This window comes from Oncorhynchus nerka, linkage group LG4 (assembly GCF_034236695.1).
Source record: "Oncorhynchus nerka isolate Pitt River linkage group LG4, Oner_Uvic_2.0, whole genome shotgun sequence".
In the NCBI taxonomy this organism is placed as follows: domain Eukaryota; kingdom Metazoa; phylum Chordata; class Actinopteri; order Salmoniformes; family Salmonidae; genus Oncorhynchus; species Oncorhynchus nerka.
This window is the reverse complement of record NC_088399.1, coordinates 14,216,145-14,243,458: the sequence shown is the minus strand read 5'-3', so window position 1 is coordinate 14,243,458 and position 27,314 is coordinate 14,216,145. Positions and strand designations below refer to the sequence as shown.

Here is a 27,314-nt window from a genome sequence, read left to right as displayed (position 1 = left end):
CCAGAGACAAATCAGTATGAAAAAATTGATATTTACTCTCCCCATGAAGGCACATTTAGGAGTTAAGAAAAGCCCAACACAGAAAATCACTGTTTTGTACATAAAACCAGTTAAAAAGCAAAGAGTTTAGACAAAGTCCTAGTATTTCTCTGGTATAGTTGAATAACTATCTGACACAAGTTGTTTACTCACCTCTTGATCTAGTGGTGTTGCATCCCACTACCATGGGCGTCCATGTTTTGGACAACAGAATGTACTCCTGCCTCAGGCAGCAGCAACGAATAACAAATGGATTGCCTTCCAAACAAAACCCCAGAGGTCATATATAGCTTTGTGTTTTCTTGTTGCACTCTTCTGTTATCACTCGAGTAAAAAATAAATTTAAAAAAGTGTTTTTCTTGCAAGGGGTGCCTTCACACATTATAGAACAGAATGGTAATGTTGGACAAACTAAAGAATTGACTTACGATAAACTGAGCTCCAATAAATCACATAGACAAGTCATTTTCAATCAGGAAACACCTTCCAAGGAATCATTCCAATTCGTAGATCAAAGAATGTAATTTCACCCTTCTCCATTTGAAAATCATTGGCCTTCACTAACATGTAAAGTATGTGTACATGTAATAACCCATGTAGCGTTAATGTACAGACAACAATTGTTACATTAACACACACAACAACAAAACATTACAACTAATGGATTTTAAGGCCCTGATATCTTGGTGCACACATTACAGCTCATTCAGTCCAAAGCCTCCATTGAGTTACATAGGCTGAGTGTGAAATGGACTTTTACGTAAATCCCAAGTTGACGTCAATGAGAGATGTGCATAAATATACGCTAAATGCAATGATAAATGTTAAGTTACATGCAATGATCTCAAGATAGCATTTAGCCTGCAGGTAATTCATACAGAAAAAAATACACCCCCCCCAAGTGGTAGGGAGAAAGAAATGGAAGGTTGGTGGTTGACATACTACACCAACTAGCACTGGCTATACTCTCTAAAAACAGGGCGTCAAACATACAGGGGTCCAATCTGGCCCACAGGTGGTTTGAGTAAATGGCTGTGTTTATACAGGCAGCCCAATTCAGATATTTGCCCAAATATTGGCAAAAAAAAAGCTGTACTGGCAAAATCAATACACAATACCAAAATCGAAAATGTGTAGAAATTATAATGGACCTATAATGGAAATATAACCAATTTTCAGTGACGAACTCCGGACCTGGCAAAATGAGTTCCCTGCTCCAAAAACAGACAAAGCACTATCGTTCCCCATTTACAAAACGCCTGCGTGTTCATCCAAAAGTAATACAACACCGCATTCTACATATTTACATGACTTGAATACAATTTGTTGAACAACAAATTAAGTTAATTAGATCTCAGATATTTACCATCAAGGATCACAAATAATACTTTGTCAATAAAAGAGGGACAATAGACAAAATTCAAATAATCAATCATTACTTTAATGAGCTAGTTTGCTCCGCTATCTCTAAAACGGCATTTCTTTCTGGGCCTTAGCTGGGGGAAAAAAGTTGATTTAGAAATAAATGATGATTTCCTGTTTTTGAAGGAACAATCCACTTCCGTCATTCTCTCCATCCAGTTGGCACGTCAGAATGTTTCAACCCATAAAACCTCGCTACAAACAAATAATAAAACATAATGAAAAAAATTGCATTTGGCTTTTTGCCCAATCAGGACGGACAGCTAGAAGCAGAGTAAGAATCCCATTTGGTGAAACGGCTGCCGCTTCTGCCCAACCCCCTCTTCCCTCCTCTGGTTCTCCCTCCCCCTAATTGTCAGTTTAAAGACATGGTGCCACCTCACATTGTCCTGGGTGGAAGCTGCTGCTTGTACATGCCCGCCAGGGCCTTGGCGGCGCTCTGGATCATCTGGCGGCGGGACATGCCCGTGAAGGCCTGGTGCCAGTCCGTGCGCAACACATTGGGTACGTTGCGCTCCAGCACCTCGCCCACCGTCACCAGTAGGCCCGACCAGCGAAGGTTGTAGTCCGGCGGGGTCAGGGACTGGGCCTTTGCGAACAGGTGAAAGATAGTGTTCCTATCACTTGACATTTACATGCATTCATTTCACCAACACCTGTTCAGACAACCACTCTCCTTACACTGTCTAGTCCATATTCTGTAGACTAACAACAATTTACACTCACCTCAATTCACATTTAATGAATAAACATGATTTAATATTTCATGTTTCAAGACTGCTTAAATTATAACAATTCGCCTTCAAACCCTTTTACTTTAAAGCAATGTTCCAATTTCACCAGTGACACAGCATTGACAGAAAGACTCATTTTCAGAGAGTTTTAAATCAAGGCAATTAGGTTTACATTAATGAAATTCTATTTCAATAAAACACCAAGCTACAACTTTGACAGGTCGAATTTTGAAAAGGGGCACTTATGATACAATGGCTGCCTGTCATTACACTGATGGCTTTTCATCCAGAGGGAAAGACTAAAACTCCCCCCAGTTCCATTTTACTTTTTCAATAGACAAGTGTATGGTATGTGTTAACATTGAGTGCTAACAGCAATCTAACATTGATAACACATGCAACCACATTAAGAGACACAGTAAATACATGTAATTAATTGAGCATCATTGTGTTGTGGGGCGAACTGTACTGTTAACATGAGGGTGCAGTAGTGGCAGCTGTGAGCTCCTACCTGCTGGACGTGCTCCAAGGCCAGTGGCGTAGCCTGAGTGAAGGTCTCAATGTGAATGCCAGCTCCAGGATCCTCCAGGATTAGACAGCCAATGTCAAACCATCTGGAAAGTCACAGAATAACAGCACTGTTAAAGATGCAATATGCAACTTTTTGGGCAACAGTTTATTAGGCACACCCATCTAGTACCGGGTCAGAACCCCCTTCGCCTTCAGAACAGCCTGAATTCGTTGGGGCATGAAAACGTTGCTCAAATGGTATCAAGGGAGCTATCGTGTACCAGGAGAACATTCCACACACAATTACACCACTGCCGCCAGCCTGTACCATTGACACCAGGCAAGATGGGGTCATGGTCTCATGCTGCTTACGCCAAATCCTGACACTCCCATCAGCACGACGCAACAGGAACCCGGGATTCGTCTGACCAGGCAATGTTTTTCCCACACCTCAACTGTCCAGTGTTGGTGATCACGTGCCCACTGGAGACGCTACTTGTTTTTCTGATGAAACAGAAAACAGGGTGTGGTCTTCTGCTGCAATAGCACATCCGTGACAAAGACCGACATGTTGTGCGTTCCGAGATGCCGTTCTACACACCAGTTGTACTGTGCCATTATTTGCCCGGATGTGGCCCGCCTGTTAGTTCGCACGATTCTTGCTTTTCTCCTTCGACCTCTCATCAACGATCTGTTTTCACCCAAAAGACTGCTGCTTACTGGATGTTGTTTGTTGAACCATTCTCGGTAAATGCTAGACCCTGTCACGCGTGAAAAGCCCAGGAGGCCGGCCTTTTCTGAGATACTGGAACCAGCGCGCCTAACAGACGATCATACCACGCTCAGTCACTTAGAATAGGCAAAACAAGTGACCTAATGTTCAATCGAACAGTAACTGGATGCCTGTCAGCCTGCTTTATATAGCAAGCCAAAGCCACGCGACTTACTGTCTGTAGGAACAAACCATGTGTGTGAACGGGGTGATGTACCTAATAAACTGAGTGTAGATCCATCATTCTCATTGAAAGCAAGTCTGTATGTGTATTATTTCTATACTTTTTTTCTTTTTCTACACTGTTTTTCAGTGAAGTTCTTGCATCTTTTACACCAGCTTCAAACAGTTTCAGAGGTTTAGATGGCACAATGATAACCTACACTATACTTGCTTGTTGTGTCACAAACTGAAATTAGACAAACTATTAGAATTCTTGCAACCAGGAAATGGTAGAGCAATTTCTGCACATTGCACCTTGAAGCATGGTGTATGCATCACAATGCAGGCAAGACAGATTATGACAAGAGTGAATCTAACCAATAAGCAGACAATGAGCAAATCATACTTTTAGATTTAGGTTGACAGGAAGTAGTAGGGAAGGGAGGAGGAACCATTAACTAAATATTATGGTCTATCAATTGCAACCCTCTGATAAAGCAAAGCAGTGAGCAGCACCGAATACTGGATGCTAGAGAGGATATTCCAGACTAGCAATAACCTGATACAACTAACAGCCACACCTTCACCTGCTTGACTGACAACCTGAACACAACCCTGGTCTAATTAACTGTCCATGCTCCTCCATATAGTATTCTACCCTTGTGATGATAATCTTATTCGGTTCATTGGCCCTTACTCTAGTGGAGTCTAAAACGACTGGGAGCTGGTCTAAGCTATAAAGGCTGCATTTACACAGGCAACCCAATTCTGATATTTTCCCACTAATTGGTCTTTCGACCAATCAGATCAGCTCTTTTGCCAATAATTGGGCAAAATATCTGAATTTGGCTGCCTGTGTAAACACAGCCATTTTATCCTGGACTTGGCCCGCAACATTCTGGTACTTGGCTTGGAATGCAACATTCTGTTCATTTGAGGAAGCCCTCTGGGAGGTTGAGCCACTCTGCTACTTGGTGATAAAGGTAAAGGCATTCAAGGTCGAGGTCAGAAGAGCTCATCTGTTTTAATGCCCTAAAGCACATTACTGGCCTTGTGGGGAGATCAACAGTCTAACTGCACAGGCCTCACAGTTGATTTTCTGATGGGAAAATGGGAGTTTTGACACATGTAGCAAGGTGAGGTGAGGTATGTTAGATTAGTAGAGCCTTCTGGGGACATTGGGTTGTTTTTATCTGATTTCTGAAAAAGTCTGTCAAGAAGGCTGCCAACCCCAGAGTGCACCACACCCTAGCTCAGTATTTTCCAAATGTGGGGCAAGAGAAAGGGGAAGCTTGGGTACCGAAGTCACAATATATTGACCGATTTTGGCCTGAAATCAATAGTCTATATCTTAAAATTGCGATTTTAATTAAAAAAATATAAAAAATTGGTAGAAGGGTTTCAAGAAAAATGCATTATTAGAAAAGTTTCAGATTGATAAACATTTTTTTTAAATTGCAAAACATACGTAGCATAATGATATGACACGGAATTGTCAAATGCAGTCTGACAGCTTTGTTATATAGACAACAGGCTGTTATGATAGTTAAAGCCAAATTTCTTAGTCCTTAAAGGGGTACCCCAGTGTTAGACTTGAGGGTCATTGTTGTTCACATTGTATATAAATTACATTGAATATACTGTTAACACCTGTAAAATGCATCTCTACGTAGATGACAGTTATTTATTCCTGTGCCTCTTCAGTGCAGCAGGCCATTCGTGATCTTCAGCATGATTCCGACTTAATCCCCCCCAAAATCCCTTACTGAGCTTAAATTACTGTTAACAGCAAATAAAACCAAGTTTATTCTGTTCCCTAGGTCTCCCTAGATCCTGAGGAGTTGCGTATTTGCACTTCAAATGGAACAAGTTTCTCACTAAGTACTTGGGTATCTGGAATGATGATAAATTGTCTTTTGAAACACATATTGAAAACTTTACAAAGAAGCTGAAATCTATTATTTAACTTTTTTAAAAATTATATAGAAATAAATCCAGCCTCTGTTTAAACCACGCTGCTCCCTGTAGTAGACTATGGTGACTTTATATGCATGCGGTAGCCTCTGTTTAAACCACGCTGCTCCCTGGAGTAGACTATGGTGACGCTGCTGTTTCCCTGGAGTAGACTATGGTGACTTTATATGCATGCGGTAGCCTCTGTTTAAACCACGCTGCTCCCTGTAGTAGACTATGGTGACTTTATATGCATGCGGTAGCCTCTGTTTAAACCACGCTGCTCCCTGTAGTAGACTATGGTGACTTTATATGCATGCGGTAGCCTCTGTTTAAACCACGCTGCTCCCTGTAGTAGACTATGGTGACTTTATATGCATGCGGTAGCCTCTGTTTAAACCACGCTGCTCCCTGGAGTAGACAATGGTGACTTTATATGCATGCGGTAGCCTCTGTTTAAACCACGCTGCTCCCTGTAGTAGACTATGGTGACTTTATATGCATGCTGTTTAGCCTCTGTTTAAACCACGCTGCTCCCTGTAGTAGACTATGGTGACTTTATATGCATGCGGTAGCCTCTGTTTAAACCACGCTGCTCCCTGTAGTAGACTATGGTGACTTTATATGCATGCGGTAGCCTCTGTTTAAACCACGCTGCTCCCTGTAGTAGACTATGGTGACTTTATATGCATGCGGTAGCCTCTGTTTAAACCACGCTGCTCCCTGTAGTAGACTATGGTGACTTTATATGCATGCGGTAGCCTCTGTTTAAACCACGCTGCTCCCTGTAAACCAGTAGACTATGGTGACTTTATATGCATGCTCCCGGTAGCTTTATATGCATGCGGTAGCCTCTGTTTAAACCTCTGTTTAAACCACGCTGCTCCCTGTAGTAGACTATGGTGACTTTATATGCATGCGGTAGCCTCTGTTTAAACCACGCTGCTCCCTGTAGTAGACTATGGTGACTTTATATGCATGCGGTAGCCTCTGTTTAAACCACGCTGCTCCCTGGAGTAGACTATGGTGACTTTATATGCATGTTTAAACCACGCTGCTCCCTGGAGTAGACTATGGTGACTTTATATGCATGCGGTAGCCTCTGTTTAAACCACGCTGCTCCCTGTAGTAGACTATGGTGACTTTATATGCATGCGGTAGCCTCTGTTTTGAAACCATTATTCCATTCAGCAATACATTTTATCACTGGGGACAGTTTTAGAACCCATCGTCTCATTTACAAACATGTGGGATGGACCTCTGTAAGAAGAGAGCTGCACTCTTATTTATTTACAAAGCAGTCTTGCAGAAACTTCCTCTGTACGAAACGTCATTGATTCAATTTAGACGTACAAATGACCAAACCTGTTCTCAGGGATGGATAACTCCGGAGATCCCTTTCGTCTCCACAGAATTAGGAACATCTGCTTTTACTTCTGCCCCTTATGTGTGGATCTTTCAGGCATTTAAAATGATTGATTGGAGACTTGTGTTACAGAATGACATTGCAATTCTTAAATCTGTTTACTGTTGTGTATTATGTTTTTTATAGTGTGTTTTATTTGGAATGATTATGTAGGGCTGTTGTGCTTCATTTATGTATTGGGTTTTATTTGTAAACGTATACAAGGCTCTCTTGTAAAAGAGTTTAATTTCAATGTGACTCCCTGTTTAAATAAAGGTTAATATAAATACACATTTTCTGTAAATCTATCATCTTAAACATAATCTTTGATATTGTAATTAAACAAATGAAATGCTTTTGTTAGAGGTCAGAATCAGCATTTCAGAAAGAAACAAATACAGCTTAATAAAGTAAATAATTATTAGGAGGTGCACACAGATAGAATATTCAAATTCACATATGAAAAATGTATCATTTCCATCTCATTACTCATCGATTGCTGTAATCCTTGGCGTAAACATTCATTTCAAACCATTCCAAAATTATAATCCATTTTAAAAGGGATAATGGGAAAGCTTACGAAACAGCATTCATTATCTATGATGAGGTTTTTGGACCCAATGGTACATATGAGGGGAGATAAGCAGGCTGTTTGAGAGAGTTGCACAAGTGTGTAACAAGGGAGATTAAAATGAGAAAACCGCTAACTTGGTCATTCGAACACGTTCTTACATAGGAGGCAGCTGGCGATGTGTGTGTGTGGAATGCTGTGAGTGTGTACAGTGAAATGAGTGAGTGCGAGAGGGTGTGTGTGTGTATATGTGTGCGTGAATGAGGGTGTATGAAAGTGAGTGTATGAAATGTGTGTGTACAGGGGATTTGAGATTTAAGGGGTCTTTTCTCCTGCTGTGCTTACTTGTCGGGGAAAAGCTCGGCGATGAAGTTCTCCACAGAGACCACGGGCTGCTTCTGGTGGATGACGCCCGCCCGCCGCAGGCTGTCGATGCGCTCCTGGGCCCCCTGTGGAGACAGACACACCTCAGAATCAGGCAGAACTCATTTATCAATAATAAAGATGTTTATTTGAAGATCACTCCCTCAGGAAGAACCCGGAGTGTAACTTCCAGGACATACAGAAAAGGAATTCTCACGATATACCGGAGTGGATCTCTAAGATTTTACAATCACAGTCTTTACATACTTCATCTACACAAAGAGCTTCTTACCCCTCCAAAGGGGAGGAAAGCTTATAAAAGAGATAAGAAGTAATTGGCTCCACTTTCTTAGAAAAAGAAAACAAATGAGAACAGGTTCTAGCCGGTTCTCACAGCCTATATGTCTAAGATAGTGTGATAGGATCTTTAAAGCCTAACCAGAGGAAACTAGATTTCCGCCTGGCTAGGCTTTTAGTGCCCTATAGATAATGAGCCAGCAGTAAATTCCTCCTCTGTGCGGTTTGTAAAGAGGTTACTGGACAGATGTGTAAAATTAGCAGTGAAGAGCACGACTTAACTCTAGCATTTACATAGCATTTATAAAAAAATAATTTTACCTTTATTTAACTAGGCAAGTCAGTTAAGAACAAATTCTTATTTTCAATGACTGCCTAGTTAGTGGGTTAACTGTTCAGGGGCAGAACGACAGATTTGTACCTTGTCAGCTCGGGGATTTTAACTTGCAACCTTCCGGTTACTAGTCCAACGCTCTAACCACTAGGCTACCCTGCCACCCCCAGCATTAAGCTGTGACAAAACGGTTTTGCGCCAACAAGTGGAAGATACCCATCGCTGGATATGAGCAAGTCAGACCACACACACACGTTGCCCGCCACCATCCAGCCTGGTGCCTAACATCTCTTGTGGTGAGACATTCGAGAATCAAAAGGAAATGCACACACACCATCTCTTGAATACACACATACACACAAAACGCTTCTCTGGATGACTTAACACTGATCTGAGTGTTTACCGCATGCACTAGAATGAGCTCAAGGCATTTTCAATACAAAGCTTGTTCCTGCAGTATAACAGCATTTGTCAGTCTGGGTCTGCGGTGCTTTACATGGCACTGTACGTAAACCAGAGTTTCCTTCACTGAGAGGATGATGCATTGCTGCCTAAATAGAATTGTACACAAACACCATCTGCTTCCATAGAGAACAGGTGTGTGAGGATAGCCTTTAAGACCAATGGCTACCTGTTTGTTAAAACACACACTAGGGCTGGGAATTGCCAGGGACCTCAAGATACGATTTCTATTTTGATTCAACACTAATTTCCTTGTGATTCCATGGTCCAAACATATTGCTCACCATATGTCTGCTGCAGAGGGAGAAGAGAGAGCCATGAGAAAAGTTGATCAGTCATTGAAATAAGGGCTGAAAACAAATGGGCTTCCTAATTAAAAACTAGATGGAGAACAAGCTATGATTGAAAAATACTGGAGTTTTTGGTGCAGGTACAGCCAACTTGCGCAAAAATGATTTTGCGATAAAATAATATAATAATACCAAAAATAATATCCCAATGTGTAACTGCTGTTTTCAAAGTATTTCTGCTGTTTTTGTCTCATAGCTGGTAAAACGTATCTCACCAAGTCAAATAACTACGAATCCTATAGCCTATCGGTATCCCTATCGGTATTGTACCTCACGCAGCAACACCGCCTGCCTGGGGGATGAGTGAAGAGCTGAGTGAAAGATGCCGTTTTAGAAGTGCTCATTTTCTTGAAGCAAAGGAGACTTAGTTTTGTTCACTAGGTTGTTTTTCCATGTTTCAATTCAACGGGTAGGGAACACTTTCTACTCGTCAGACTCAAATCCCACAGGCACAAACATGACTAGTGACGTTACTACAACATACCACATTACTTCTTACCAGTAATACAGTAATACATTTTGTTTTATAGAAACATTACAAAGCATGCTCACCTTTTTTGTGTTTTGTTGGTTTAATTTTAGCTGGGAAAACATATTTTTGCTGGTAAAAAATAATAATCTGAGTGGCTGGTAGATTATAAAATCTACCTGCCACAATGGTTGGTAGACCAAAACGTTTATTTTATGGCCTGACCCCAGTTGTAGCAGAATATAATCTTATCGCTGTCAGTGACTACTGGTGTCCTATTACATGGCAGCACATTCACAGTCTAAGGGTATCCTTTCTACATGAACACATTTGCTACATTGTTGCTAGAATTGGAATACTAATGACGTAAATAGGTGTGACAGAAGAGGGATAAAAAAACAGAGCAAAAAACACATGTTTTAAATATAGTCTACATACACTGTATGTGCGCGCACACACACACACAGTATAAAGAACAGCCATACATACCCAGATCACACTTTAAACAAACTATAAAAGATATATATAAGCACTAATACATAAATTAACACCAGTGTCTGAGATATTGGGAACGTGATAGACAGCTGACCTTGACTCCGGCTGCGTAGCCAACGGGCTGCGGGGCGATGTTGGACTGGCCGGCCTCCCCGGTCACCATGGCCATGCCAAACACCTCTTGGAAGGCATCCCTCACTGCCCCCACCTTCACCTCTTTGTCTGATGTCACCACGATGTCCAAGTCCCCGCCCGACTCTAAAAAAAACACAGACACAGTTAATACAGGAATAATCTCATTCCCAGACACTTCTGCCCACAATGTGCAAAGTGGTGGACCAGACTTTATTTACCAACACATCTTTCCCCTAACCCTACCCCGTACAACAAATTCCTGCCTCCATTAACTTCTCTACATCAATCCTCCCAATCTTTTATTTTTATTCATTCTAATTCATTCTATATTCTATGAGCCCTATACCCCTGAAACCATTGATAGTCCAGAGAAATGTTTCCATCAGATTGACAGACATTCCACTGAGAACTCTATCACTCTGTATTCAACTGCTGAAAATGCAATTGAGTCGCTGATGCCAATGTGTGTAGCCTATATTGTTAAATCATGCCTGTTTGTGTCTCAAGGTTGACTTGCCCGGATCATTGTACCGCTGCCTGTTTGCCAGGACATCTCAATAGAAAAAGAGAGCTGGTACATTTTAAAGGCAGGGCTCATCCAATCCTGAACCTGGAGACTCAGTGTTTAGACTTGGTCTTTTGGTGCATCAGAATGAACACCACCTGATTTAACTGTTAACCAGGGATGTAATGCAGCCGTAGCGGGAGGACCTCACTTTTTTCCCCAATTTGAGACGACCCAGAGATGCATGGTAAAAATACACTACATGACCAAAAGTATGTGGACACCTACTTGTCGAACATCTAATTTCAAAATGTATGGAGTTGGTCACCCATTTGCTACTATAACAGCCTCCCCTCTTCAGGGAAGGCTTTCCACTAGGAACATTGCTGTGGGGATTTGCTTCCATTCAGCCACAAGCGCATTCGTGAGGTCGAGCACTGATGTTGGGCGATTAGGCCTGGCTCGCAGTTGGCATTCCAATTCATTCCAAAAGGTGTTCGATGGGGTTGCGGTCAAGGCTGTGTGCAGGCTAGTCAAGTTCTTCCACACCGATCGACAAACCATTTCTGTATGGACCTCGCTTTGTGCACAGGGGCATTGTCATGCTGAAACAGTAAAGGGCCTTCCCCAAACTGTTGCCACAAAGCTGGAAGCACAGTATCGTCTAGAATGTCATTGTATGCTGTAGTGTTCAGATTTCCCTTCACTGGAACTAAGGGGCCTAGCCAGAGCCATGAAAAATAAAAGTCCATTGGCGCCGAAATTTACACCACTCCTGCCGACACTTGGCTTTGCGCATGGTGATCTTAGGCCCGTGTGCGGCTGCTCGGCCATGGAAACTCATTTCATGAAGCTCCCAACGAACAGTTATTGTGCTGATGCTGCTTCCAGAGGCAGTTTGGAACTTGATAGTGAGTGTTGCAACCAAGGACAGACCATTTTTACGTGTTACACGCTTCAGCAGGTCCCGTTCTGTGAGCTTGTGAGGCCTACTACTTCGAGCCTGAGTCGTTGTTGCTCCTAACGTTTCCATTTCACAATAACAGCACTAAGTTGACCGGGGAAGCTCTAGCAGAGGAGAAATTTGACGAACTGACTTATAAGTCACTGAGTTCTTCAGTGAGACCATTTTACTGCCAATATTTGTCTAGGGAGATTGCATGACTGTGCTCGATTTTACACGCATCTCAGCAATGGGTGTGGCTGAAATAGCCAAATCTACTAATTTTAAGGGGTGTCCACATACTTTTGTATATATAGTGTAATTCTGGAAAATGTATTTTGATAAATTATAATTACCACAAACCTTCCATGAAAACAATGGAATGACAAACTAAATAAATATGTAGGCTATAGCAGCCCAGAGGTAAATAGTGGTTTATTCCCCATCTTCTCTCACTCTGGTGGTGGAGTGAATGATGAATAACTACAGGCTTGTGCAGACGTAACCAGAACAGCCACAGACAGAAAACTCTATCAGGGGTTGCACAAACAGCTGTCCTCAAAACAGTTTGTTACGGACTTGGAACTCTTGTACGACGTACTTGAATTCGCCCTACTGTCCGATTGCTTAGCTTACAGAAACACCTCTATTGCATATGCAGACAAACTGATCCATCACATGAACCGAATCCAAATTCACTATGGCTGCCTTAATGTTCATTATAAATACAGTGGAACCCAGAACGATGACCACTTGGTTACGTTGCTGTCCTTACAGCACCAGGATTAGAGGAGCGCTCAAAACGCATAAAATAACTCAAGATCTGTTGCCTAATAGTCCTACTCATCACTAACTACAAATAGAAGACTTGATGCTGGTTTAGTCAAGTTAGATAAAAGCTGAATCAATGTCTTGCAAGATCACATAGGCTAATGATTCATTCGTATTTTACATAACAGACCCAAATAGAATAGTATATAGGACCTACTGTAGCACAGTTTGCCTATAATATGTTAAACCAAAAACACCACCTCAGTCATTTCTTATCTGAAGCTGGACAGTAAAACATTTTCCTCATGAGGCCAAAACACAACAGCGCGCTCCGCAGGAAATGCTTTGATTTAAACAGAAAACACGTAAGAAAGGCTTATAGTTTGCATGCAGTTTGACTGGAAAAACATGAGAAAATAAATAAATCATGATTGACAGTGATAATGGCCTATTTTGAAATTAGTTAGCGTATGCCCAACTGTGTTTGAGGGTATTAAATATAAACAAGTTTCTTGTGGGCATAGGCAGATGTTGCAATTGGAGGATGCATTTTTATCTATAATAATATTCAAAAGGCTACATCTGTGGGTACAACCTGACTGAAATGATAACATTTAACAATGAAATGTTAAAGCTGGAAATAAAGAAAAGACTGCACACCCAGTGGGTTTACAGCAGTGGTGGAAAAAGTACCCAATTGTAAGAGTAAAAGATACCTTAATAGAAAATTACTAAAGTAAAAGTGAAATACTACTAGAGTAAAATTCCAAAAGTATTTGGTTTTAAATATATGCAAGTATCAAAAGTAAATGTAATTTAAAAAATGTACTTAAGTATCAAAAGTAAAAGTATACAACATTTCAAATTCCTTACATAAAGCAAACAGAAGGGAAAGTTACAGTGGGGCAAAAAAGTATTTAGTCAGCCACCAATTGTGCAAGTTCTCCCACTTAAAAAGATTAGGCCTGTAATTTTCATCATAGGTACACTTCAACTATGACAGACAAAATGAGAAGAAAAAAATCCATAAAATCACATTGTAGGATTTTTAGTGAATTTATTTGCAAATTATGGTGGAAAATAAGTATTTGGTCACCTACATACAAGCACGATTTCTGGCTCTCACAGACCTGTAACTTCTTCTGTCCTCCACTTGTTACCTGTATTAATGGCACCTGTTTGAACTTATATAAAAGAACAGTATAAAAGACACCTGTCCACAACCTCAAACAGTCACCCTCCAAACTCCACTATGGCCAAGACCAAAGAGCTGTCAAAGGACACCAGAAACAAAATTGTAGACCTGCACCAGGCTGGGAAGACTGAATCTGCAATAGCTAAGCAGCTTGGTTTGAAGAAATCAACTGTGGGAGCAATTATTAGGAAATGGAAAACATACAAGACCACTGATAATCTCCCTCGATCTGGGGCTCCACGCAAGATCTCACCCCGTGGGGTCAAAATGATCACAAGAACGGTGAGTAAAAATCCCAGAACCACACGGGGGGACCTAGTGAATGACCATCAGTAACACACTACACCGCCAGGGACTCAAATCCTGCAGTGCCAGACGTGTCCCCCTGCTTAAGCCAGTACATGTCCAGGGCCGTCTGAAGTTTGCTAGAGAGCATTTGGATGATCCAGAAGATTGGGAGAATGTCATATGGTCAGATGAAACCAAAATATAACTTTTTGGTAAAAACTGAACTCGTCGTGTTTGGAGGACAAAGAATGCTGAGTTGCATCCAAAGAACACCATACCTACTGTGAAGCATGGGGGTGGAAACATCATGCTTTGGGGCTGTTTTTCTGCAAAGGGACCAGGACGACTGATCCATGTAAAGGAAAGAATGGGGCCATGTATCGTGAGATTTTGAGTGAAAACCTCCTTCCATCAGCAAGGTCATTGAAGATGAAACGTGGATGGGTCTTTCAGCATGACAATAATCCCAAACACACCGCCCGGGCAACGACAGGAGTGGCTACATTAGAAGCATTTCAAGGTCCTGGAGTGGCCTAGCCAGTCTCCAGATCTCAACCCCATAGAAAATCTTTGGAGGGAGTTGAAAGTCCGCGTTGCCCAGCAACAGCCCCAAAACATCACTGCTCTAGAGGAGATTTGCATGGAGGAATGGGCCAAAATTCCCGAACAGTGTGTGAAAACTTACAGAAAACGTTTGACCTCTGTCATTACCAACAAAGGGTATATAACAAAGTATTGAGAAACTATTGTTATTGACCAAATACTTATTTTCCACCATAATTTGCAAATAAATTCATTAAAAATCCTACAATGTGATTTGTCATTTTGTCTGTCATAGTTGAAGTGTACATATGATGAAAATTACAGGCCTCTCTCATCTTTTTAAGTGGGAGAACTTGCACAATTGGTGGCTGATTAAATACTTTTTTGCCCCACTGTAGTTATTTTACAGATAGCCAGGGACACACCAACACTCAAACATAATTTATAAACAAAGCATGTTTGTTTAGTGAGTCCGCCAGATCAGAGGTAGTCAGGATGACCAGGGACAAGTACGTGAGAATTGGACCATTTTCCTGTCCTGCTAAGCATTCAAAATGTAACGAGTACTTGTGTCTCAGGGAAAATGTATGGAGTGAAAAGTACATTATTTTCTTTAGGAATGTGGTAAAGTAAAAGTAGTAAAACATATAAACAGTAAAAGTAGATGCCCCCCAAAAACTACTTGAGTAGTACTTTAAAGTGTTTTAGCTTAAGTAATTTACACCACTGGGTTTACAGCACCAGGATTTAAAGAAAAACAGTTGAGGGTTTATATTTAATGTAGTACAAGGTCAAAAGAAAGAAAATGTAGTTTAAAACAGTCACCCATTATCGATTCGCTATATCCATGATGGAGAGTGCATGCTAGCCCAAGACGAGTTTGAAAACCGAGAGACTCAACAAGCGATTTTATCCTGCAAGGAACGTTTAGACTTAAGTCAGTGGCAAGTTCTTATTTAGAGGAGGAGCATTTCTGTGATTTTAACCTGGCAGTGATTGGGAGTCCCATAGGACAGTGCACAATTGGCCCAGCGGCATCGGGGTTTGGCCGGTGTAGGATGTCATTGTAAATAAGAATTGGTTCTTAACTGACTTGACTAGTTAAATAAAAAACATTCTGGCACCAGCACACATGGTTTGCATCCCAAATGGCACCCTATTCCCTACATAGTGCACTACTTTTGTCCAGGGCCCATAGGAATAGGGTGTGACTTGGGACGCACCCATTGGCTTGCAGATATAGGGTGACAATGGATAAGCTTCATCCCAATCCCCCACCCTTCTCCCCAAAGTGTGCGCTTGTATAGTTCCTGTAATGGATTTCAAAGAAAGGGATTGATGTAAGCATTGGCTAGCTAGTGTGTTTTCAACTGGGTTGGGCTCAATTGAAATGTAAGTCTCAATTCAGGAAGTTATTTTTTTTCTTCTCCTTTTCGGTTTATTGAGAAGTCATGGAAGATAAAAGCAAGTATTTTTTAATTTACTAAATTGGAATTTCAGTTCCTGAATTGATTAACCCCAACCCTAGTTCCACCACTGTTAAATTAATGATAAATGGTGTTGGTGTTGACTTACTGATGTATGGAGCCATGCCCGGGTCAAGAGTGGTGATCATGGATTCCACTGAGTGCTTGGTCTTATCCAGGACCGTCTTTACCATGTGGTTACCTGCCACGCCCTGAGGATGGACACACACAGTTAAAACGTGTTCTAAGGCTGGATGTCATTTGCATCCCTTAACGGACTGGTTGAAATAAGACGTTATGTTAATTTGTGTGACAATGAATGCGCTAATGACCCAAGCTAATTAGTATCATAGCTCATTACTTCTACAGGTGGTACAATGTTTGAAGGAAATTAAGTTAGGCTAAGCGACTGTTTCAAAGTACCTTTTTTACTTTACTCTGCATCAGTTGTTTCAAAAGCATTCTAATGTAACTGAATAAAAACACACCATCACTAACTCATGAGTCCGTACACCAGGGGTGGTTTCAGGACAAAACAAAGTGGAGGGAACCCTGAACAGTTCCAATTGTTGAACGAACAGTTTGTGCCTGCCTGCCCGACTACCTGCCAGTGCGCAATGTGCATGTAATCCCAAACAAGACTGGATGGCAGGGTTTCCGTTAGCCAGTAAAAGCCGGGGATTTGGCCGATAAAAAAAAGCAGATACATTTGGAAGTGGCCAATTATCCGGGATAATGCTTTTTAGCCTATTAGTTGATGTAAAAAACCAGTCGATGTAAATACATTTGACTGGTCATGCTTATCGGTCTACAGGTTAATTTGTATAATTTTGTGGAATTAAATTGGCGAGTGTGTACAATACAGTGCATTCTTAAAGTATTCAGACCCCTTCACTTTATACACATTTTGTTACGTTACAGCTTTTTTCTAAAAGGGATTACATTAAAATAAAAAATCCTCAACCTATGCACACAATAACCCATACGGACAACGCGAAAACAGATTTGGACATTTTTGATAATTGTTCAAAATAAAAAATAGAAATACCTTACTTACTTACATAGGTATTCAGACCCTGTGCTATGAGACTCGAACTTGAGCTCAGGTGCATCCTGCTTCCATCAATGTTTCCACTTGTGGTAAATTCAATTGATTAGACGTGATTTGGAAAGGCACACACCTGTCTATATGAAAAGGTCCAACAGTTGACAGTTCCGGTCAGAGCAAAAACCAACCCATGAGGTCAAAGGGTTTGTCCGTAGAGCGTTGAGACAGGATTGTGTCATGGCACAGATCTGGGGAAAGGTACCAAAAAAATGTATGCAGCATTGAAGGTCCCAAAGAACACAGTTACCTCAATCATTCTTAAATTGAAAAAGTTTGGAACCACCAAGACTCTTCCTAGATCTGGCCGCCCGGCCAAACTGAGCAATCAGGGGAGAAGGGCCTTGGTCAGGGAGGTGACCAACAACCAGTCACTCTGACAGAGCTCCGGAGTTCCTCTGTGGAGATGGGAGAACCTTCCAGAATGACAACCATCTCTGCAGCACTCAACAAATCAGGCCTTTATGTTAGAGCGGCCAGACGGAAGCCACTCCTCAGTAAGGCACGTGACAGCCCGCTTGGAGTTTACCAAAATGCACCTAAAGGACTCTCAGAACATGAGAAACAAGATTCTCTGGTCTGATGAAACCAAGATTGAACTCTTTGGCCTGAATGCCAAGCTTCACGTCTGGAGGAAACCAGGCACCACTCATCACCTGGCCAATACCATACCTACGGTGAAGTATGGTGGTGGCAGCATCATGCTGTGGGGATGTTTTTCAGCAGCAGGGACTGGGAGATTAGTCAGGATCGAAAACCTGCTCCAGAGTGCTCAGACAGGGGCAAAGGTTCACCTTCCAACAGGACAACGACCCTAAGCACACAGCCAAGACAACGCAGGTGTGACTTCGGGACAGGTCTCAATGTCCTTGAGTGGCCCAGCCAGAGCCCAGACTTGAACCCGATTGAACATCTCTGGAGAGACTTGAAAATAGCTGTGCGGCGATGCTCCCCATCCAACCTGAGAGCTTGAGAGGATCTGCAGAGAAGAATGGGAGAAACTGCCCAAACACTGGTGTGCCAAGCTTGTAGCATAATACCCAAGAAGACGCAAGGCTGTAGTCACTGCCAAAGGTGCTTCAACAAAGTACTGAATACTTGTGTCATGCAATAATATGCAAATTAATTACTTAAAAAGCATACATGATTTTCTGGATTTTTGTTTTAGATTCAGTCTCTTACAGTTGAAGTGTACCTATGATAAAAAAATTCGACCTCTACGTGCTTTGTAAGTAGGAAAACCTGCAAAATTGGCAGTGTATCAAATACTTGTTTTCCCCACTGTGTGTGTGTGTGTATTTTATATATATATATATATATATAGCTGTTCATTACTCATCTTGTTGGCTGAGGAAAAGTAAACGTGGACAGTTCAAAGTGCACATCAGAATTCAGCTTGAAGGACTGCAAATAGTTGCACCCTCAACTTGCATGTTCTGTTAATATAATTACCATAATCTAAATGTGATCTGTCATTCTGAGCCCCGTGGGTGAAAACCAAAATCAGTTTACACACCCAATGCATAAGGGTCCGGCAGATTTCTCAAAATGTCTGGTAAATTAAAACGTTGCCGGTCAAATGTACGGCGCAACATTTTCCTAACAGAAACCCTGCTGGATAGATACCATTCGGCCTTATTCCCAGTAGAGACTGGATGGATACAATTAGGACTTATTATCAGACAAGCTGTGCTCCTGATCCCAACTGTCTCCCTAACTGTCTGTGGCATACCACAGTCCTCCTTGCCAGCCAGATGAACAGGAGGAAGAAGACCTGAAATGGCACCCAATTCCCATTAATAAGGCACTTCATTTGGCCAGGGCCCATAGAGAATAAGGAGCCCTTTGGGCTGCAGCCCTGGATATTACCAGACGTACTGGTCATCTAACGCAACACTGATAGCATTAGCATACAATTTATGGGTGTCGACCAGGAAAGTGTTTCCCCAATACAGGCTGTTGCGTATTGAGCGACAGGAGATTCGGTTCTGGCAGGACATTGACTGAAGGTTTATCACACAAAATGGGGTTGTGACGTGTAACACATCCATTTTGGCACAAACACAGGCAGCCCCACTTCTGATCTTTTGCCCAATTATTGTCAAAATACCAAATCTAATTAGGCAAAATAATTGGGCTGCCTGTGTAAAAGCAGCCTAAATTACATTAGGACCGTGAGTGTTTTATAAAGTGGACTTAAAGAGATTTAGTTAAATGTCAAGGGGTGGGTTTCCTCGGACACGACTAGTACGCGACTCATTTCAAATTGGAGAAAGCATGATTTTTGTTGTAAAGGCGTCAGTGTCTGGGGAAACAGGCTGGGAAAGTTCACTTGTTTTTTCTCTTTTGTGACAGAACAAAGAGACAAGGAACTGTTTAATATGCAGGAAAGGTGTTTTACGAAACTCAGTGCAAAGACATATTGATCTGAATGCCTGATAGGTTGAAACATCAGGTTGAAACGCGCTATGCAATTCTGCTTTCTAAGAGCAAAGAACTCATGTCACATGCGCCGAATACAACAGGTGTAGACTTTACCGTGAAATGCTTACTTACCAGCCCTTAACCAACAATGCAGAGTTAAAAAGTAAGAAAAATGTGCCAAAAATGAACAAGAAAATAGTAACGCAATAAAATAAACAATAACGAGACTTTATACAAGGAGTACTGGTACTGAATCAAATGTGCAGGGGTACGAGGTAGTTGAGGTAATATGTACATGTAGGTAGCGATAAAAGTGTCTAGACAGTCAGGATTAATAATAAACAGAGTGGCAGCAGTGTATGTGAAGAGTGAAAGAGTGTTTATGTGTGAGTGGTGTCAATATAAGTCGGTGTGTGTTGGAGTGTCAGTGTAGTATGTGTAGGTAGAGGCCAGTGAGTGCATAGAGCCGGTGCAAATAGTCAGGGTAGCCATTTGATTAACTGTTCCAGCAGTCGCTTCGGTAATGTATTCAAATACATTTTTATTTGTCACATACACATGGTTAGTAGATGTTAATGCGAGTGTAGCAAAATGCTTGTGCTTCTAGTTCTGACACTGCAGTAATAACCAACGAGTAATCTAACCTAACAATGTCACAACAACTACCTTATACACACAAGTGTAAAGGGATGAAGAATATGTACATAAAAATATATGAATGAGTGATGGTACAGAACAGCATAGGCAAGATGCAGTAGATGGTATCGAGTACAGTATATACATATGAGATGAGTAATGTAGGGTATGTAAACATTATATTAAGTGGAATTGTTTAAAGTGGCTAGTGATCATTTTTTTACACCAATTTTTCCATTATTAAAGTGGCTGGAGTTGAGTCAGTATGTTGGCAGCAGCCAATCAATGTTAGTGGTGGCTGTTTAACAGTCTGATGGCCTTGAGATTGAAAAACAGCTTCTGTCTCTCGGTCCCTGCTTTGATGCACCTGTACTGACCTCGCCTTCTGAACAGGCAGTGGCTCGGGTGGTTGTTGTCCTTGATGATCTTTATGGCCTTCCTGTGATATCGGAGGGTGTAGGTGTCCTGGAGGGCAGGTAGTTTGTCCCCGGTGATGCGTTGTGTTGACCTCACTACCCTCTGGAGAGCCTTACGGTTGAGGACGAAGCAGTTTCCGTACCAGGCGGTGATACAGCCCGACAGGATGCTCTCGATTGTGCATCTGTAAAAGTTTGTGAGAGTGCTTTTGGTGACAAGCCGCATTTCTTCAGCCTCCTGAGGTTGAAGAGGCGCTACTGCGCCTTCTTTACCGCGCTGTCTGTGTGGGTGGACCAATTCAGTTTGTCCGTGATGTGTACGCCAAGGAACCTAAAACTTACTACACTCTCCACTACTGTCCCATCGATGTAGATAGCGGGGTGCTCCCTCTGCCGTTTCCTGAAGTCCACGATCATCTCCTTTGTTTTGTTGACGTTGAGTGTGAGGTTATTTTCCTGACACCACACTCAGAGGGCCCTCACCTCCTCCCTGTAGGCAGTCTCGTCGTTGTTGGTAATCAAGCCTACCACTGTAGTTTCGTCTGCAAACTTGATGATTGAGTTGGAGGCGTGCATGGCCACGCAGTCGTGGGTGAACAGGGAGTACAGGAGAGGGCTCAGAACGCACCCTTGTGGGGCCCCAGTGTTGAGGATCAGCGGGGTGGAGATGTTTTTTTACCTACCCTCACCACCTGGGGGCGGCCCGTCAGGAAGTCCAGTACCCAGTTGCACAGGGCGGGGTCGAGACCCAGGGTCTCGAGCTTGATGACGAGCTTTGAGTGTACTATGGTGTTAAATGCTGAGCTGTAGTCGATGAACAGCATTCTCACATAGGTATTCCTCTTGTCCAGATGGGTTAGGGCAGTGTGCAGTGTGGTTGCGATTGCGTCGTCTGTGGACCTATTGGGGCGGAAATTGGAGTGGGTCTAGGGTGTCAGGTGGGTTGGAGGTGATATGGTCCTTGACTAGTCTCTCAAAGCATTTCATGATGACGGAAGTGAGTGCTACGGGGCCTTAGTCATTTAGCTCAGTTTCCTTAGCTTTCTTGGGAACAGGAACAATGGTGGCCCTCTTGAAGCATGTGGGAACAGCAGACTGGGATAAGGATTGATTGAACATGTCCGTAAACACACCAGCCAGCTGGTCTGCGCATACTCTGAGGACGTGGCTGGGGATGCCGTCTGGGCCTGCAGCCTTGCAAGGGTTAACACGTTTAAATGTTTTACTCGCGTCGGCTACAAAGAAGGAGAGTCCGCAGGTTTTGGTAGCAGGCCGTGTCAGTGGCACTGTATTTTCTGTAGTTGTTATTTAGTCGGTCTTTTGTGTCCCTCGTGTTATGCGATTTCTGTACCAGGCACAGTATGTAAAATATGTAAAGTGTGATATGTAAAATATATGTAGCAAAAGAAAGCTGTAAATAATGTGTGTGCGCCAAAGAGGGGGTGTGGAGAATGGGTTAATAAAAAATAAAACAAATATTTCAGCAGTATTATGGCTTGGGGGTAGAAGCTGTTTAGGAGTCTTTTGGTCCCATACTTTGCACTCTGGTACTGCTTGCCGTGCAGTAGTAGAGAGAAAAGTCTATGACCTGGCTGGCTTTCTTGACAGTTTTTCTGGCCTTCCTCTGACACCGCCCGTCTTTGCACTATTGACTTATGCTGCGTTTTGACGAGGGACACAAAAGACAGACTAACGGCAAAAGCAAGTCAGCACGACAGTATGTGTTGCTACAGTGATTTCAGCAAACAGTGCAAATCAACATCAGGAAGAAAATGACGCTACGGCAGATGGCAAAAGTTTAAGTATTTTAACTCTGGCGGCAAGTCCCGTCTACCGTGGCTTCTGACAGCATTCACCGCCAGCCTTAATGGCATTTACCGTTGTGCTCTCATTGAAAACAATGTCATCCGGTTTACCGCCTGCCATCTTCCTCGTATCACGTAAACACAGCATTAGTCCTGTTTTTAGTTTAGTGAGTGTTTCCTGCTTTTAAAAAGGCAGCCCTGCTGTGTTTCCTGGGTCGTGTTCATTAGACATCAAACCGAAGAAAACGGACTGAAACAGGGAAGGCCAACCTGGGCTTGTGAAATAGAAAAGCCTATTTCCGTTGTACAACATTTAAAAACATTCTCCTAATGAACACGATGCGGATGTCCACTACTGTGTGTGTGTTCACATTACTTTGAGAGTGTCAGGTGCGTAAAAACATCCACTGCCCTACCGAAATTACTGAAAAAGACGTACCTTGAAGAAACCCCAAATGCCACCCCCGCGTTGGCATCTACAGCGAGGCGGGGGTCCTCGTTTTCGACCTCAGGGAAGGTGATGGGGGAGCCGGCATCTAGACCCCCTGACATCATTGGCTGTTGCACCATTGGGTTGGATACTACCCCTGGAAGAGACATCATGAATGCCGTTACCACTCATCATAACGTACTGTATACCAGGGTTGTGTTCATTAGGCACCAAATGGAAATGTTTTCGCAACAGAAAACGAAAACATGCGTTTATCAGACACATTCAGGTAGTCCCCTGTTGCGGTCTGCTTTCTTACAATTGTGTTCATAAGGGGCCAAACTGGTGGTATTCAAATCAGGGCCTGGAGGACAATAACACTGCAGGTTCTCATCCTTTCCTTCTCAACAGGGACTGATTAAGACCTTGGACACCAAGGTCTGCCCAATTAAGGACAGGAATCAGTCAGAAAAAAATAATTAAAAAGCAGACCTTGAGGCCTGGATTTAAATACCCATGCTGTATCCAATAGGCATACAGAATGACAACCAAAAACAGGTGGAATTGCACAGTAACAAAACAATGTAATCAAGAGAATAGACACTAGATAAACACATTTATTCATGCAAAGTAAACAGCAGAAACGGATACATAAACCACACCCACCTCAAAGACAAACACCGTGGCTCAAATAAACATTCAAACCATTTTAATGTGTCACCGGTGTGATGTTTAACCAGTGTGTGTGTACGCATTGCCCCATTTGTTTGTGAGGTAGTATGTTACTCACTCTGTGAAAGTGCTTGTATTTTTTAAAATTAGTCACATGTAAATTGTAGTGTAGTGAAATACTTCAGCTCTGAGCTCCAACAGTGCAGGTGTGAATGAAACAAAACACCATATAAAAAAAAAATACTGAACAAAAATATAACACCCAACAATATCAATGATTTTACTGACTTAGTCCCTATAAGCAAATCAGTCAATTAAAATAAATTAATTTAGGCCTTAATCTATGAATTTCACCTGACTGGGAATACAGATCTGCATCTGTTAGTCACAGATATCTTTTAAAAAATGGGAGGGGCGTGGATCAGAAAACCAGTCAGTATCTGGTGTAACCACCATTTGCCTCATGTAGCATGACATCTCCTTCACATAGAGTTGATCAGGCTGTTGATTGTCCCACTCCTCTTTAATGGCTTTGCGAAGTTGCTGGATATTGGCGGGAACTGGAACACGCTGTCGTACACGTTGAACCAGAGCATCCCAAACAGGCTCAAATCAAATCAACAGGTGACATGTCTGGTGAGGATGCAGGCCATGGAAGAACTGGGAAATGTTCAGCTATCAGGAATTGTGTAAAGATTCTTGCAACATGGGGCCATGCATTATCATGTTGAAACATGAGGTGATGGCGGTGGATGAGCGGCACGACAATGGGCGTCAGGATTTCGTCACGATATCTCGGTGCATTCAAATTGCCATCGATAAAATGCTAATTGTGTTTGTTGTCCATAACTTATGCTTGCCCATACCATAACCCCACCATGGGGCACTCTGTTCAAAACGACATTGAGGTGGCTTATGGTTAAGAAATTAATATTCAATTCTCTGGCAACAGCTCTGGTGGACATTCCTGCAGTCAGCATGCCAATTGCATGCTCCCTCAACTTGATACATCTGTGGCATTGTTTTATGTAACAAAACTGCACATTTTTTGTCCCCAGCACAAGATGCAAATGTGTAATAATCATGGTTAAATCAGCTACTTGATATGCTGTCAGGTGTATGGATTACCTTGGCATGGGAGAAATGTGATTAGTTTCAGGAAACTAGGCGTATGTCACACGTCACTACTTCACAGGAGAGGCATTTGAATGTAAACATACCTTTATCAAAAACGTTCATGTGCCTTAATAACAAACTAGTATTCCATCTGTAAATACAAATGGTTAAATTACGAGTCTAGTTGGTTTAGCCACAGAAAAAGCCAGGAACCTTCCTGCTAGCCATGATTGGCTGAGATAATGGATGGGCTGGACATGCCAAGAGATGAGTTTGGATTGGTCTGCCATGTAGCATGCGTCTGTTTATAACGTGAGCTGCTCAGTATGTGGTGATAGTCCTTTCTACCGTGCCATTTTTTAAATAGATCATGTTAGCCATCCAGAACTACAAAAGTTCTGCTACTTTTCTCAACAACATTGATACCCTGAATTTAGCAGGTACTATCGACAGATGAGTTGGAAAACTTGATTTACTACTTTCTGTACAAGCCATGGTCAATGTGAACCGGAGTGACTTGACCTTTGGAGGCTCATCAAAGGACCATCCTCAAATGACTTTCCATAAAAATAGTGAAACTATACTAAATATGTCACCAAATAATGGATAGAAATGCACTGTTTTGCAATACTGTAGCACCATAGAGTAGCCGGAGCACAGCTAGCTTCCGTCCTTCTCTGGCTACAATGACTTCAATACAAAACCTAGGAGCCTCGTAATCCTCAACCTCTTCCATAGACATACACTACCGTTCAAACATTTGGGGTCACTTAGAAATTCTTGTTTTTGAAAAAAAAAGCAATTTTTTTGACCATTAAAATAACATCAAATTGATCAGAAATACAATGTAGACATTGTTAATGTTGTAAATGACTATTGTAGCTGGAAACAGCGGATTTGTTATGGCATATCGACATACAGAGGTCCATTACCAGCAACCTCCTGTGTCCCAATGGCACGTTGTGTTAGCCAACTCAAATTCATCATTAGAAAACCCTTTTGCAATTATGTTAGCACAGCTGAAAACTGTTGTGCTCATTAAAGAAGCAATAAAACTGGCCTTATTTAGACTAGTTGGGTATTTTATTTTACCTTTAACTAGCAAGTCAGTTAAGAACAAATTCTTATTTTCAATGACGGCCTAGGAACAGTGGGTTAACTGCCTGTTCAGGGGCAGAATGAAAGATTTGTACCTTGTCAGCTCGGGGATTTGAACTTGCAACCTTCCGGTTACTAGTCCAACGCTCTAACCACTAGGCTACCCTGCCGCCCCGTTTGAGCTGGAGCATCAGCATTTGTGGGTTCGATTACAGGCTGAAAATGGCCAGAAACAAAGACCTTTCTTCTGAAACTCAGTCTATTCTTGTTCTGAGAAATGAAGGTAATTCCATGCGAGAAATTGCCAAGGAACTGAAGATCTCATACAACGCTGTGTACTACTCCCAATACAGAACAGCGCAAACTGGCTCTAACCAGAATAGAAAGAGGAGTGGGAGGCCCCAGTGCACAACTGAGCAAGAGGACAAGTACATTAGAGTGTCTAGTTTGAGAAACAGACACCTCACAAGTCCTCAACTGGCAGCTTCATTAAATAGTACCCGCAAAACACCAGTCTCAACGTCAACAGTGAAGAGGCGACTCTGGGATGCTGGCCTTCTATGCAGAGTTGCAAAAAGAAAAGCCTTCTCTCAGACTGGCCAATAAAAAGAAAAGATTAAGATGGGCAAAAGAACAGACACTGGACAGAGGACAGACGAATCTAAGTTTAAGGTGTTCGGATCACAAAGAAGAACATTTGTGAGACGCAGAAAAAATGAAGATGCTGGAGGAATGCTTGACGCCATTTGTCAAGCATGGTGGAAGCAATGTGATGGTCTGGGGGTGCTTTGGTGATGGTAAAGTGGGAGATTTATACAGGGTAAAAGGGATCTTGAAGAAGGCCATCAGTCAATTTTGCTACACCATGCCATCCCCTGTGGACGGCGCTTAAATGGAGCCAATTTCCTCCTACAACAGGACACTGACCCAAAGCACAGCTCTAAACTATGCAAAAACTATTTAGGGAAGAAGCAGTCAGCTGGTATTCTGTCTATGATGGTGTGGCCAGCCACCGGATCTTAACCTTTACTGAGCTGTTGTGGGAGCAGCTTGACCGTATAGTATAAGAATTGCCCATCAAGCCAATCCAATTTGTGGGAGGTGCTTCAGGAAGCATGGGGTGAAATCTCTTCAGATTACCTCAACAAATTGACAACTAAAATGCCAAATGTCTGCAAGGCTGTAATTGCTGAAAATTGAGGATTCTTTGACGAAAGCAAAGACTGAAGGACACAATTATTTCAAATAAAAATGATTATTTATAACCTTGACCACATCATTTTGCCACTCATTTCATGTATGTTTTCATGGAAAACAAGGACATTTCTAAGTCACCCCAAACTTAACGGTGTACATAGTAATTATGACCACTTCCGGAGAACATCCTCAAACCAATCAAAGCTTTCGCAGCATGAACTGACATATTGC

General features: G+C 42.2%; 1 protein-coding gene across 1 annotated transcript in view; it reads right to left on the bottom strand.

Annotated features, from left to right (window-relative positions):
- Window positions 1–11: 11 nt before the first annotated feature.
- The window catches only part of prrc1 (proline-rich coiled-coil 1), a 35,349-nt gene continuing 8,046 nt past the window's right edge, over window positions 12–27,314 (bottom strand). The window contains 7 exon segments of the mRNA XM_029647171.2: window positions 12–2,050; window positions 2,707–2,809; window positions 7,914–8,017; window positions 10,433–10,596; window positions 16,294–16,396; window positions 23,010–23,035; window positions 23,038–23,157. Coding sequence (XP_029503031.2) covers window positions 1,841–2,050; window positions 2,707–2,809; window positions 7,914–8,017; window positions 10,433–10,596; window positions 16,294–16,396; window positions 23,010–23,035; window positions 23,038–23,157 — 830 coding nt within the window. The 3' untranslated portion in view covers window positions 12–1,840.